General features: G+C 44.0%; 1 protein-coding gene across 3 annotated transcripts in view; it reads right to left on the reverse strand.

Moving 5' to 3' along the window:
• VWA8 (von Willebrand factor A domain containing 8) overlaps nt 1-14,761 on the reverse strand; it is a 104,064-nt gene that overhangs the window by 22,779 nt on the left and 66,524 nt on the right. For all 3 annotated transcript variants that reach the window (XM_081872586.1, XM_081872585.1, XM_081872584.1), the window contains exons 30-37: nt 12,635-12,751; nt 11,551-11,615; nt 11,313-11,438; nt 9,713-9,822; nt 6,851-6,999; nt 4,392-4,593; nt 2,502-2,583; nt 2,130-2,334 (exon numbers count right to left, since the gene is read on the reverse strand). In XM_081872586.1, coding sequence (XP_081728712.1) covers nt 2,130-2,334; nt 2,502-2,583; nt 4,392-4,593; nt 6,851-6,999; nt 9,713-9,822; nt 11,313-11,438; nt 11,551-11,615; nt 12,635-12,751 — 1,056 coding nt within the window. The remainder of the gene's footprint in view (nt 1-2,129; nt 2,335-2,501; nt 2,584-4,391; nt 4,594-6,850; nt 7,000-9,712; nt 9,823-11,312; nt 11,439-11,550; nt 11,616-12,634; nt 12,752-14,761) is intronic.

Raw genomic sequence — 14,761 nt, forward strand, 5'->3', positions numbered from 1 at the left:
CTTCTCTGTTTCTTCCAAAATAGTTTATTATATATATATATTAAAGTTATCTTTTAGATCAGTACTGAATAAATGTTTGAGGATAATTTCTATATTCATTTCCAATCTTCATTAGAAATCTGATGATGAACACATTGGATACATTTATCACCATGTGCTCCATCCATGTCCATCAAGAGATTATAGATACCTGCTGTGGGTTAAACCACTGAGCCTAGGACTTGCCAATCAGAAGGTTGGCGGTTCGAATCCCTGTGACGGGGTGAGCTCCCGTTGCTCAGTCCCTGCTCCTGCCAACCTAGCAGTTCTAAAGCACGTCAAAGTGCAAGATGATAAATAGGTACCACTCCAGCGGGAAGGTAAATGGTGTTTCGGTGCACAGCTCTGGTTTGCCAGAAGCGGCTCAGTCATGCTGGCCACATGACCCGGAAGCTGCACACCGGCTCCCTCGGTCAATAAAGTGAGATGAGCGCCCCAACCGCAGAGTCGGTCATGACTGGACCTAATGGCCAGGGGTTTCTTTCCCTTTCCCTTTAAGCAGTCATTTACCACAGCCTTTACAGAGAACGACTCTAAGGGAAATGCCACTCTATGAACTGTACTGTATATTTATATTTGACCAATGGATGGTGCTGTGGTTCCTCCAGTGATGATGAGAGCAGCTAGCCCTGGCAGAGCAATAACACCAGGAACAGGCCGCCAGAAGCCTTTTTTTCTCATGACCTGTGAAAAGCATTTGATGACTCCAATAGCAGGAGCACGTCAGCAGTTACACAAGGTTCTGTAAACAGAGAGCATCTTGCAAAAAGGGAATATGGGACAGAAAAGATCGCCCAGTGAAAGGAACTTTGCTTCCTGGTTCCATAACCAGCCTACCAGGTGCTGCTGATGTTTAAGACATATTGTTCGAGAAACAATTATCATTTTAGAAAAGGCAGAAGATGGAGGCTAAAAGTGGTTGCCTGGATATTGTTGGTATTATGGGCTGTGTGCAGCAATCTGTGGCTCCGTGTCTGGATTCTTTACTACATTCTTCTGCGTAGTTAACCTTGCCATCTCCTACAGACATCTGTGGGGAACTTTCTCTTCAGATGAGAAGCATTCTGCCTTTTTGTACTTTCAGATCAGTCTGGTACTGTACCCACATCCAAACCTGAAATACGCTGTCTTCAATCCAGGCTTTGAGGGAATCTGGAGCCATAAGAGAGGTTGGGACTGGAGCCTGCAGGGCAGCAGGCAAAGATAATAATGGCCTTCTGGTAAGTTCAGGGCAGAAGCAGGGCTCCTAGTACTGATTGTAAGTTTCCTTCCCAGATTTTTATAGCTGCCCCATAAGAGAAGCTGTCTGTGAGGCTCACAAAATAAAAGGCCAAAAATTAAAACACAGCATAAAACAGTAAGAGCCCTAAACTATTAATAAAACCCCCACAAAATGAAACAAAACACAATTTTAACAGTCAAACCAATCCAGTTTTCAGAGGCTGCTTTTCCGTTCTGTCCTTGAATAGTAATAGTAATAGTAATAGTAATAGTAATAGTAATAGTAATAGTAGTAGTAGTAGTAATAGTAATAATAATAATAATAATTTATTTATACCTCGCCCTCCCCGGCCAGAGCCGGGCTCAGTAAAATTACAGTAAAAACATAACGGGGGGGGGGGGGCAATTTAAAATACAGGTTAAAATGCAATTTAAAATGCAGCCTCATTTTAAAAGTAGCCCATAGATCAAAACCATAAGGGGAGGAAAACATAAGGGTCAGACTGAGTCCAAACCAAAGGCCGGGTGGAACAGCTCTGTCTTGCAGGCCCTGCGGAAAGATGTCAAGTCCCGCAGGGCCCTAGTCTCTTGTGACAGAGTGTTCCACCAAGTCAGGGCCAATACTGAAAAGGCCCTGACCCTAGTTGAGACCAATCTAACCACCTTGCGACTTGGGACCTCCAAAATGTTGTCATTTGTGGACCTTAAGGTTCTCCACGGGGCATACCAGGAGAGGCGGTCATACCAGGAGAGGGTTTTTAGGACTGAGCACCCCCAGGCCCAGGTAACTCAAAAGGCTGTGTTTCAGCCTAAAAGCACAAAATTTAACCCCTGGAGCCCCGGATATGGAATGTGCTTCTTCGTCTTACCTGCACAGGCCTGCCATTCTCTTCTCCAATCATGGTTCTCCATTCCTGGAGTGATCTCTGAAGACTTTCCAAGCTGGTTTCCCAGAGCCTGACATTGCCACCCATGTCAACAGTGACCACCCCTGCTTCGCCGAGTGCGGCCAACAAGACGTCTGTGTCTGAAATCGCCGAGAGCCACGATGTATAGGGAGTCAGGTTCATTGGTCTGAAAACCAAGGGAAGCTGGTTTACCGAAAGTGTATTTTAAAACTATGGAGAATTGAAAATGGTGTTGAGCTTTGAACAAAGTTAGGGAAGCCCTACGGATTCAAATATTAGTGCAATGGCTTCTGTTTGTTGTTTGCGGCTGAGACAGATTTAAACATGAAATACCTGGGAATAGGAATATATTTAAGTTTCTTTGTGGTAAGATCCGTAATTTCCAGGTAACCAGCAGCTTGGGGAGGAGTAACATCTGCAAACAGAAGTATTGTATTTTATAGTTAACAGGAAACTCTTTCAATAAATCGTGTTTCAACATCTCTCAAAAACACTTTATAAAGCTTAATTTCAGAAAAAGAAATGAAAACAAAGACAAATGCTTATGCCGTGAATGTTGAACTATAAACAAACATGAACAAAACCTGATCAGGCATGACTGACCCATCTTAATCTATCATCTCGTAACAAATACTAAGTACACTTGAAGTAAGTACACTTGAAGTACACATGTAAGTACACTTGAAGAGCATTTCAACACAGAACGCTTTGGAAAAGCTGAATGCCAGGGATACAGACTGAGACAATGGATTTCTTCCCAATGGATTTCTTCTTCCAAATTTTTAGAGACTAGCAGAGTTTAAAAGCTGCAAACACGCTTTTTCAGTTGGTATGATAGTTATCTAGCAGCATTAAAGCGGTTAATGCATGAACATACAAGCAGAAGACTTAACTTGCACTTGAACCATTTAGACCCAGGTGGGTTGAACATAAGTTCTATACTGACCATAGAGGCAGCTCTACCCAATCGCTCAAGGATATGCACAACCCCTATAGACATGTGCTGCGAACAACTGGAAAGAACTGATTAGAGAGTTTGGATTTGATATCCCGCCTTTCACTCCCTTTAAGGAGTCTCAAAGCGGCTAACACTCTCCTTTCCCTTCCTTCCCCACAACAAACCCTCTGTGAGGTGAGTGGGGCTGAGAGACTTCAAAGAAGTGTTACTGGCCCAAGGTCACCCAGCAGCTGCATGTGGAGGAGCGGAGACGCGAAGCCGGTTCCCCAGATTACAAGTCTACCACTCTTAACCACTACACCACACTGGCATTAGTAAGCATTAGCAAGCCCTACCACAAAGCACACTGGAAATCTCTCTGGAAAGCTTCTGCCACGACTACAGAATAGTTTCAGAAGCATAAGGGCAAAAAACTTGCTTTCAAAATAAAAGACCTTTTTTCCCCCAACCAGGCCTTTGGCTAATTAAGCAATCTATGGCCTTTTAAATGCGTTTGTGGGAGGGGGTCATTTTTTGTTCTTGCTGTTATGTATTTTGTATTTTGTGTTTTCATTTTTATGTTGTAAACTGCCTGTGATAAAGAGTGGTATAGAAACATAGTTAATTAATTAATTAATTACAAAGTGAGGTTCTTGTTATGCGCCCAGCATCACATTCTGTGCCTTTACACAGAATCATGAAGCAGACAGCCCGGGCTACACTACACAACAGAGTACAAAATTCTACATTTGCCAATTCAGCAGTCTGTTGTAGAGCTTGCAGCTTCTCAAAGAATCTCACAGCCCAATTCTATGTCTACAGTGGTGCCCCGCAAGACGAACGCCTCGCAAGATGGAAAACCCGCTAGACGAAAGGGTTTTCCGTTTTGGAGGCGCTTCGCAAAACGAATTTCCCTATGGGCTTGCTTCGCAAGACAAAAATGTCTTGCGAGTTCCTGCGGGGTTTTTTCCCTTTCCCCCCCCTTTTCCTAAGCCGCTTATCAGCTGATCCACTGATAAGCTGCTTATCAGCTGATCCGCTAAAAGCCGCTAAACCGCTAATAGCGCTAATCCGCTAAACTGTCAATGGGCTTGCTTCGCAAGACGAAAAAACCGCTATACGAAGAGCCTCACGGAACGGATTAATTTCGTCTTGCGAGGCACCACTGTATTTACTAAAAGTAAATCACAATATTTACTTCTAAGAACCGCAGCAACCTAAGTGAAATGTAATTTAGTAATCCCACTAGTAATCCCACTAGTAATCCCATTTGGTATTTGTGCTACCTTTGGGATAAATTTCTTTCAAAGGCACATCTCCAGGAGCCAGAACTCTGACCACCTGATTGGCAGCTGCAAGAGTCACACAATTTGATCGCTTTGCTGCTCCACCTTTGCTGCGCTTTCCATAATACAACGGATCCGAAGCCAAAGGCTGCCTCTGGCCCAGGACAGAGTCCCTCTTCCAGCTGTAAACCTCATTGGGAGACTGAAAGAAAATCACAAGAGAAGCAGGATGATAGGACTGTACTGTACAACAGAGTACACAATCCTGGTCCATAAAATGTGTTAAGGATGAACAATGAGGAAAAGGGAAATATCAGCTTAAACATTCACTTCCTTGAACAGGGACCAATGAAGGCTCAACAGGCTTCTGCAATGAAAAGTTCGCCAACTGAGGCTAATAATAATAATAATAATAATAATAATAATAATAATAATAATAATAATAATTTATTATTTGTACCCCGCCCATCTGGCTGGGCCTCCCCAGCCACTCTGGGCGGCTTCCAAAAAAAATAATAAAATACTCTAATACATCAAACATTAAAAGCTTCCCTGAACAGGGCTGCCTTCAGATGTCTTCTAAAAGTCTGGTAGTTGTTGTTCTCCTTGACATCTGGTGGGAGGGCGTTCCACAGGGAGGGCGCCACATTTTTCATTTAAATATCTGCTTAGTTAACAACAGCATTCCAAACAAGATCTAGGAGGTGTCCCTGTTAACACACCTTGAAAGATGTTTGGTAGGTAGATTTCACCACAACACGGGTCCCTGTATATTACTTTTACTGAAATGTTATATTCAATTTTATCTGCAAGGCATTGTCTAATTTCTTAGGTATATTTCAGTTAAATCCCGCTGAACGATCCAATAATTAAGGGGTGGCGGCATCTCCTCTCCAATTCTGGGCAACAGATGATGGTAAAAAAAAGTAAGGTAAAGGAGCCCTAGATGGTTAAGTCCAGTCAAAGGCGACTATGGGGTTCCGATGCTCATTTTGCTTTCAGGCCGAGGGAGCCGGCATTTGTCCACAGACAGCTTTCCGGGTCACGTGGCCAGCATGACTAAACCGCTTCTGGCGCAACAGGACAACGTGACAGAAATCAGAGAGCACGGAAATGCCGTTTGCCTTCCCACTGCAGTGGTACCTATTTATCTACTCGCACTGGCGTGTTTTTGAACTGCTAGGTTGGCAGAAGATGGGACAGAGCAATGAGAGCTCACTCCATCACAGGGATTTGAACCGCTGACCTTCCTATCAGCATGCGTAAGAGGCTCCGTGGTTTTTATGGTGGCACTATAAATGCCTCCATTATATGAAGGACATCAACTGCTACCATGTAGGATCAGAATTTTATCAAGCTTGTCCAGAGCTAATTACCGTATTTTTCGCTTGATAACACGCACCTGACCATAACACACACATAGTTTTAGAGGAGAAAAACAAGAAAAAAAAATTCTGAATGAAACAGTGGATGTATCATTTTTGTGCTTCATGCTGTGGCCACAGACATGTGATTTGACGGTGAGTTTGGGGTAGCCCAATGCAAAAATCCTGAGAATCCCTGTGGATCTGTGCTTTGTAACCACGTTTTTGCACCATTGCAGCCCCAGGCAACAGTGGGTGCGTGATTTTTTTGGTGCAGGCTGTAGCAATGGACATGCTATGTGATCGGACGGTGAATTTGGGGTGACTCAATGCAAAGATCCTGAGGATCCATGTGGATCCATGCTTTGTAACCACGTTTTTGCACCATTGCAGCCCTGTTTTTGCATCAGATCATTGCTATGTGATCTGATGGTGAATTTGGGGTGACCCAATGCAAAGATCCTGAGGATTCATGTGGATCTGTGCTTTGTAACCACGTTTTAAGTGGGGAGGGAAGGAAAAACACAGAAGGGACAAGGAGCACGAGAGGGGTGTGCGGAGAAGCAGCTGGCTAAGAATGCAGGAGAGGGGTTTAACGGGAGGGAAGAAAGGAAGGCAAAGGAAAGGAAACCAGCCCCCCCCTCTCTCCCCCACCGGCTGCCTGGAATGCTTCCCTGGACGCAGCAGCAGCAGCACCGGAGCATGGAGAGGAATTAGAAGGAAGGTTTCTGCTTGCCAGGAGAGGAGGGGATTTCCCTGCTCTTTATTCCGTTTGAGCAAACAGCAACCAAAACAGAACAGGGTGGGCAGTAAGACCCTGAGGCAGAATGCAGGAAAGCAGCAGCTTCCTCTTTTCAGGTTTCCCTCCTCCCGTGACTGCGCGATATGATTTTTGCCTGATTTTTGCTCCTGCGCTGGGGACAGTCAGCTCCAGGGACCACACATTCGCTCAGTAACACGCACAGACATTTCCCCTTACTTTTTAGGAGAAAAAAAAATCTGCGTGTTATAGAGGGGAAAATACGGTATCTACCTAGTGTGGAACCCTTGATGCTGACATTTCATTTATTTAAACTAAGTAAAAACGATGCCTACCATGAGGTGTGGAAATCCAACAATGAGAAAAGCATAATTATGTTCATCGGAGAGCATTCTGTTGGGGGAGCTGATCTTCTGCCCAAGTGCTACACTTAGGTTTTCGGAAGACAACTGGTCACATGAAACTGCCTGTGGCATATGCAGTTCTGAAGTGAGGCAAAAGTGAAGCAAACAAATAATAATAATAATAATAATAATAATAATAATAATAATAATAATAATAATAATTTATTTCCCTAGCCACTCTGGGCAGCTTCCAACAAAATATTAAAATACAATAGTGCGTCAAACAATAAAAGCTTTCCTAAACAGGGCTGCCTTCACATGTCTTCTAATAGTCTGGTAGTTATTTTTCTCTTTGACATCTGGTGGGTGGGCGTTCCACAGGGCGGGTGCCACTACCGAGAAGGCCCTCTGCCTGGTTCCCTGTAACTTGGCTTCTCGCAGTGAGGGAACCACCAGAAGGCCCTCGGAGCTGGACCTCAGTGTCTGGGCGGAACAATGGGGACAGAGACGTGCCTTCAGGTATACAGAAACATTTTTATTTAATCCCGAAGAGCAAAAGCTTGTATCCAGCTAAGGGGCCAATCCTATGGCAAGATACGTCAGGGAGAGCAGCTGAGGATGCCGCAGATCTCCAGCTCATCTGGGCTCACCTGGCATTAAGTTGCCAACCCCGACTCAGCCAAAGATATGCCAGTGTAAACTTGCTCTTCCTGGCTCAGTGACGGAACAGCGAGCTGAACTGAAAGTGGCTGAGTCTGGTGCAAGGGGAGATTCGAGGCCGGGGGACTCAGTCCATTCAGCTGGCAACCCAACACACCCCACTCTTTTAAAGGCTTGTTTTCCCTCTGCCACCCTTGGGCAGAGCAACAGGAGATCCCCCACTGCTGAATGGGGGCTTAGATCTAGTATGATTTTACACCAGTTTAATTTACTCCAGCTCGCTTTAAGGAAGCTTCTTTTGCACAAGATTGCTCCCTAAGTCATCCTGAGATAAACTCACTGGAAAAAACCAACAGATTTAAATTAGATATTGCCCACTGATAGTTTGTAGGCTGAGTAGGATTCTCATGGTTCAGCAGCTATTCCCTAAGAGGTGATGAGATGCAGTTTTCACCTGGTGATTGGCAGGCAGCATAGAAAAGTACGGGAATCACCTTACACCTCCAGGCATAAGTTTTGTGCTTTTTATTAAGCAGTCACAAACCATATTTAGGCAACTTTCTTGTAGCAGACATGCAGGACAGTAGTTGACATTGGCCACCACAATTTCCTACCAAATGTGTCTGACCTGAACACTTACAGCTGCCTATTGCACAGCATTCTGTGGAACCAACAGTGAGCCTAAACAGGGAATTTCTGGTCTCATACCACAGTTGTTGTTTTAAACACCAACACCATCTGATGACATGGCTCCCCAAATCAACACAGACTGTGGAAACTTCTTACTGGATTTCAAGCATCTGGCATTGTGTGCCTCCCCATTCTTCCTCCAGACTCTGGGTCCTTGGTTTCCAAATGAGATGCAAAAGCTGCTCTCATCAGAAAAGAGCCATGTCATCAGCTGGTGTTGGTTCACTGTGCTTCATTAAGTCCAGGGTCAACACAGCCGTCTACCAGGAGATTTTGGAGCACTTCATGCTTCCTTCCGCAGATGAGCTTTATGGGGGTGCTGACTTCATTATCCAGCAGGACTTTGGCATCTGCCCACACTGCCAAAAGTACCAAAACCTGGTTCAATGCCCATGGGATTACTGCGCTTGATTGGCCAGCAAACTCGCCTGACCTGAACCCCATAGAGAATCTATGGGGCATTGCCAAGAGAAAGATGAGAGACATGAGACCGAGCAATGCAGAAGAGCTGAAGCTTCCTGGTCTTCCATAACACCTCAGCAGTGCCACAGGCTGATAGCATCTATGCCACTCCGCATTGAGGATGCAAAAGGGGCCCAAAGCAAGTACTGAGTACATATGCTTCTACTTCTCAGAGGTCCAATATTGCTCTATTTGCAGTCCTTGTTTTGCTGATTTCATTTAATATTCTAATATTCTAATTTTCTGAGATTGTTAATTTGGGGTTTTCATCAGGTGTACGCCATGATCATCACAATTATAACAAATAAAGGCTTGACATATCTCGCTTTGCATGTCATGAGTCTATCTCATATATAAGTTTCACCTTTTCAGTTGAATTACTGAAATAAATGAACTTTTCCACGATGTTCTAATTTTCCGAGTTTGTATGGTGGCTCTGCCAGCTTCCATTCACACTATTGGAAACTAGGTGTGGTTCTCACTGAGACAGTAGGAGGCTAGACTAAAATCTTTCTTCCTGACATGCTAGTCCTGACATGGAGAGAACTGTGAGAAGTAAGTACGGGCAGTGACCATTTCGCACGGGGGTTCTGTTCTCGGCCCTCGTGTGCATCGGCGGAGCACACCCTCTGCCCGGTTGCACCCTGCCCCACCCTCTTCCAGGTCCAAAAGGACCCTCATTTTGGCAATTGTGTGGCTACTGGACACGCCTCAAATGCTCACCGCCTGTACTGAGGCTCCCAGTTAAAACAGGAAGACATAAATGAGTTGCAACTTACTTTTCCTGTTGATTTCAATTAGACTGAATATAAACTTTCTTTGGATGTGAGTCACTACATCTTGTCATCTGAAGTTTTAACTCTCCTACTTTGGCATTTGGAAGGGAAACAATTGTAGAAGAGGCCACAATCTTGTTAGCAGTACTATAGTAAGATTAATGATGACTAGGAATTGTCCCGTTAAAGCTTTTAATTCACATAATACGTGTCACCAGGTGGAAACCTGACTCATGCAGTGCCAAATCAATTTTAAATTCCCTACCTGTTTTTATCCCAGATTCGTTCTCCGTTGGCTCTTCATTCAGTGCGTGTAACTGGCAAATTCCATTCATTTCAGATTCCATATGCGTAGGCTTAGTTAAAAGATATTTTCTGCAAATCGGGTGGAATTGCCCAGTGGTTATTTAACACGGCCATATTTATCTCTTGTCCATTGCACTGATCAACACCGTCACAATTGTTTGGTTCCTGCGCCCCCAATCTCTCTCTCCCACCCTCAAATTATCCTTAGGACTTATTCTCAGGTTAACAGTAACGTAGCTACCACTTCAAAATGACTCCTTCCTTCCAGTATAATACCAGCAACATCTTTATGCAGGGAATTAAGGGAGACAGGCTGATGACATGACTTCTTCTTCCCACATATGTTGCTGATGTCCATGATGTGCCGTGGCTGTGATGGGCAGGAAAGGGGCAGTCCCACCTCCCTGGGCACAGTAAGAATGTTCCCCACTCTTAAATTTAGGGTAGGAGATCACAGAGGTAATCTTTTTGTGATGACTGCAGATAGTCTTGATCCTTGTAGGCACCATTACAAAGAATATTACATTTGCTTTACCAATCTTAAGATTCATAGGTAAAGGTAAAGGGCCTGACCATTAGGTCCTGTCGTGGCCGACTCTGGGGTCGGTGCTCATCTCGCTTTACTGGCCAAGGGAGCCGGCGTGCAGCTTCCGGGTCATGTGGCCAGCATGACTAAGCCGCTTCTGGCAAACCAGAGCAGCGCATGGAAACGCCGTTTACCTTCCTGTTGGAGTGGTATCTATTTATCTACTTGCACTTTGATGTGCTTTCAAACTGCTAGGTTGGCAGGAGCAGAGATCGAACAACAGGAGCTCACCCCTGTTGCGGGGATTCGAACCGCCAATCTTCTGATTGGCAAGTCCTAGGCTCTGTGGTTTAACCCACAGTGCCACCCGCGTCCCTCTTAAAATTCATACCCCACGTTAAGTGCTTGAAAACCTTGTGGATTTCAATGGGTTGGAGCAAAGCAAGTTTGTAACTCATTAGCACGAACACTAAGACAAACCATGGCTTAGCAAGAACAAGCAGGTCCCTGGAGTGAAAATCACAGCTGCTTTGCTCCTTCCCTCGACCTGCTGCCGCCATGCAGCCCAGAGCTAGGCCATAGTTTGGTTGACTGTCATGTGTGAAACCAGGTTTGTGATTTGTCTCCCCCAAGCAAACCACAAATGGTAAATCAAGAACAAAGCTTTGTTATAAGTTTATAGGGAGAGAGACAAAGCACAAGTCCAGGCTGTAAGCCAAGTACTGAGCCAAGCCACGGACAGCAGCAGCATGGCCAAGGGAGGAGTCACGTGGCGGCAAATTTTCACCCCAGATACCCCCAGGATCACCGGCTAAGCCAAAGTTTGTCTTAGCGTTACATAAAAACCACACCAGTATTTTTGGCTGGATCATGCCAAAAAACTTGCTAAAGCAGAAGCAGGGGTTACAAAAAATGGAAATTCCCAAGTTATGGAGAAATATTTTCATGCAAATATTTAGGCATGGAGAGGGTATGGATATGTCTACGTTTCTGGGTGGAACATGCAGGCATATCTGTAGTATGTTTATCTTACTGGTTTGTTTTGCTCTCGACTAGGAGCCAGTGGTCTTCAGCCACCAAAAAGACGGAGGAGAGTTTGATAGGCAGCGTGATGGTGTGAGCATGGCCCTCCAGGACATCTAAAACAGTAAGGTGACTCCTGGAAAATAAAGGGGAAAGAAAGACAAAATTAGGCTGAGGACAAACGCAGGAGAGGGGCCTGGTTTTTTTGCCATGAGGGGAGGGAATAGGAAAGAGGAGTTCTTTCTCACCCTTCTTCTTTATAGAACACCAGCCAGTTTTTGTGTGAAAACTCCCTGCACATTTTGTGACTCTTCTAAGAAAAAAACAAATGACAAAATCACCCAATTCAAACTCACAAAATTACCAAATTCATCACAACTTCAGTTGTAAAAGAGTTGTCTGCCTGCTTACAGGAGGAAAACAAACAAACAGCAAATGAATATTTGGCCTCTATCTAGATGAATGAAAAGTGCTTCAGATCAGGCTTTTACTTCCATAGAGACCTTGTTTGGCAAAAAATATAGTACTATATTCCAAAAGCCAGCAGGGTGCACTCTACTGATATATAAATGCTTATAACCACAGATTCCCTGGTTTATTTGACGTAAACTGGATTGAGACTGGAACAAAAGAGATTTAGCATGTGAAGCTGTCAGACCATCTAGGACAGTAGACTTTACCCTACTCCCGAGATATTTCTAGTTCTTTTGAATTGAGATCCTGGGTACTGAAGAAGAGCAATGCAAATTGCACTGAATCACGACTACATAGCTCCTCCAAAGCCCATTTCCTATATCTGACTGTAAGGGAAATTTAATTAAAAATACATGCATACAAATTCCTGAAGAGTAGCTATGTTAGTGCCTGCAAGCAAAAACAGTTGTTCTGTAGTACCATAAAAAACCAAAAAACTAAAGAAATGCACCCTGGCATGAGGCTTCAAAGTGAAGAGCTGCCTTTATGTGTTGCTGTTCATAAAGGCTAGACAGAAAAAACTGTGATAACTAGGCTTGGAGGAGACCGAAGCTTCTCATTTCGCACAAAGCATAGTTAGCTACTGGGGTGCCTTACCTCAGGGGTAGGCATCCTAAGGCCTGTGGGCTGGATACGGCCCAATTGCCTTCTCAATCCAGCCAGCGGACGGTCCGGAAATCAGCGTGTTTTTACATGAGTAGAATGTGTGCTTTTATTTAAAATGCATCTCTGGGTTATTTGCGGGGCATAGGAATTCATTCATTATTTTTTCCCCAAAATATAGTCCGGCCCCCCACATGGTCTGAGGGACGGTGGACCGGCCCATGGCTGAAAAAGGGTTGCTGACCCCTGCCTTACCTGCTCTTCCTTGTTGCCCCACCAGGATGACCTTTTAGGGCCCGCTTTCACATCTGGCGACAGTAAAAGTCGGCGTATGGATCCAGTGTTCATGTCCACTAATAGAATAACATTGCTCTGCAAAAAGAAAATAAAAAATTACATTCTTTTCCAGAATATGCCATTTTCATGGCATCACTGATTTCTTTCACTGAAAAGATTGACACTGAAGACATTTTAGAATTTTGAATAGATTTCTCTTTGTTGGAAACCACAACCTAAGCTTCTTTCTTTCTTTCTTTCTTTCTTTCTTTCTTTCTTTCTTTTGGCTTCAGGATCTGTCCTTCCAGTGAGCACCCAGGGCTGATTTCCTTCAGAATGTATAGGTTTGATCTTCTTGCAGTCCATGGGACTCTCAAGAGTCTCCTCCAGCACCATAATTCAAAAGCATCAATTCTTCGGCGATCAGGCTTCTTTAAGGTCCAGCTCTCACTTCCATACATCACTACTGGGAAAACCATGGCTTTAACTATACAGACCTTTGTCAGCAAGGTGATGCCTCTGCTTTTTAAGATACTGTCTAGGTTTGTAATTGCTTTTCTCCCAAGAAGCAGGCGTCTTTTAATTTCGTGACTGCTGTCACCATCTGCAGTGATCATGGAGTCCAAGAAAGTAAAATCTCTCGCTGCCTCCATTTCTTCCCCTTCTATTTGCCAGGAGGTGATGGAACCAGTGGCCATGATCTTAGTTTTTTTTATGTTGAGCTTCAGACCGTATTTTACATATTTTACATGTAAGAACCCCTTACACGTAACAAATCTCCACTCATACATTCCGGATCGTAGTTATATTCAGCAAATCAACATCTTTTCTTAAAAAAGAAAGGTTTTAACTCAAACCCAGTAAGATATTGCCAGGCACTTGGCATTACACCCTATGTAACTCCAAGAAAGTGTTTGCAATGCTCACAGTACAAAAGTACATGAAGGAGAAGATTAAAAAGGCCTTCTTGATGAGTCTCGAATGCGCATTAGCACAATACAACTAAATAAAGGGTTAAGATTTTCCAGCCATTGCAAGGCAGTTGTGTTCTTTCACTTAGCGGTGGGCTCAGGAGGTCGGCTGGCACCATAACAAGGCCCCTTTCCCAACCCTTGCAGACGTTAATGGCTCCCATCTGTAACATGGACTGGTGGTGTATTGGTTTGCGTATAAAAATAGAAATTTGCATCACTGGTGAATACTTCCAGTTACAGCTTTGGCAATTCTTCAAGTGGGCTGGGAAGATATGCTGTGCTTGTGCACAGTTTCGGTTCTGTTTATTCTTTACTGGGAGAAAAGAAACCTTTGGGTGACCTCATGTCCCCAGTGCCTTGAATTCCAAATACTCAACAGATGTAACAGCCATTATTTTGAGGCGCCGCTCTTTTATTTTTAGCTACTGCAAAGCTTCCCTTTCCTTGTTGCAGTTTGTTCCTTCGCCAGGGTTTTCCTCCCTTGGAAGAACTTAGTTCAAATAAGGGTGTAATTGCGACTAAGGGAAAGGGAAGCTGATGTTAGAGTTCTTCTAGATGGGAGGAGGGGAGTTTAAAAATGCAGAGCAGGAAGAAAGGATAGAGAAGAAAATATTTGAACAGGACTTATTTCCTTATTGCTTTGCCACCCCTCCTTTCCTGCAGGCAAATATTTCCTCCAAAGCCATACCCAGTCCCCCCCTTTTCATGCCCCCCAAGAACAAGAAAGTACTCAGTATTTTTGTTTTGTGCATGTGCGTAGCTGTACATTTGCTTGAAAGAGCTTTGGAGGCATTCATTAATTTCCTTTTCTCTTCACTTTCTGCTGGAGCTCTTGAGACTGTTTCAGACAGTACAAGCGCATTGCAAGAGCAATAAAAGCAAACAACATTTATTTATTTATTTTGTGCTTAATTATGAGCCCCAGCTTTCATCTGCTTTCTTGTACAAAGTCTGCAAAAGGAAATTAGGATTTAAACTGGACTCTGAATGGTGGTGGTGGTGGCACACCGCTTTTAGCCTGCAGAACAATTATCTGGATTTCTCTGTGCCATTAAGGTCCTGGAACATGAATAAAGGCATTTTTCCCCCCAATGCACCAGTTAAATGAAATATCCAGAATGCATTTATCTTG

The sequence above is a fragment of the Podarcis erhardii genome (genome assembly GCF_964252035.2).
Source record: "Podarcis erhardii genome assembly, chromosome: 8".
Classification (NCBI taxonomy): Eukaryota; Metazoa; Chordata; class Lepidosauria; order Squamata; family Lacertidae; genus Podarcis; species Podarcis erhardii.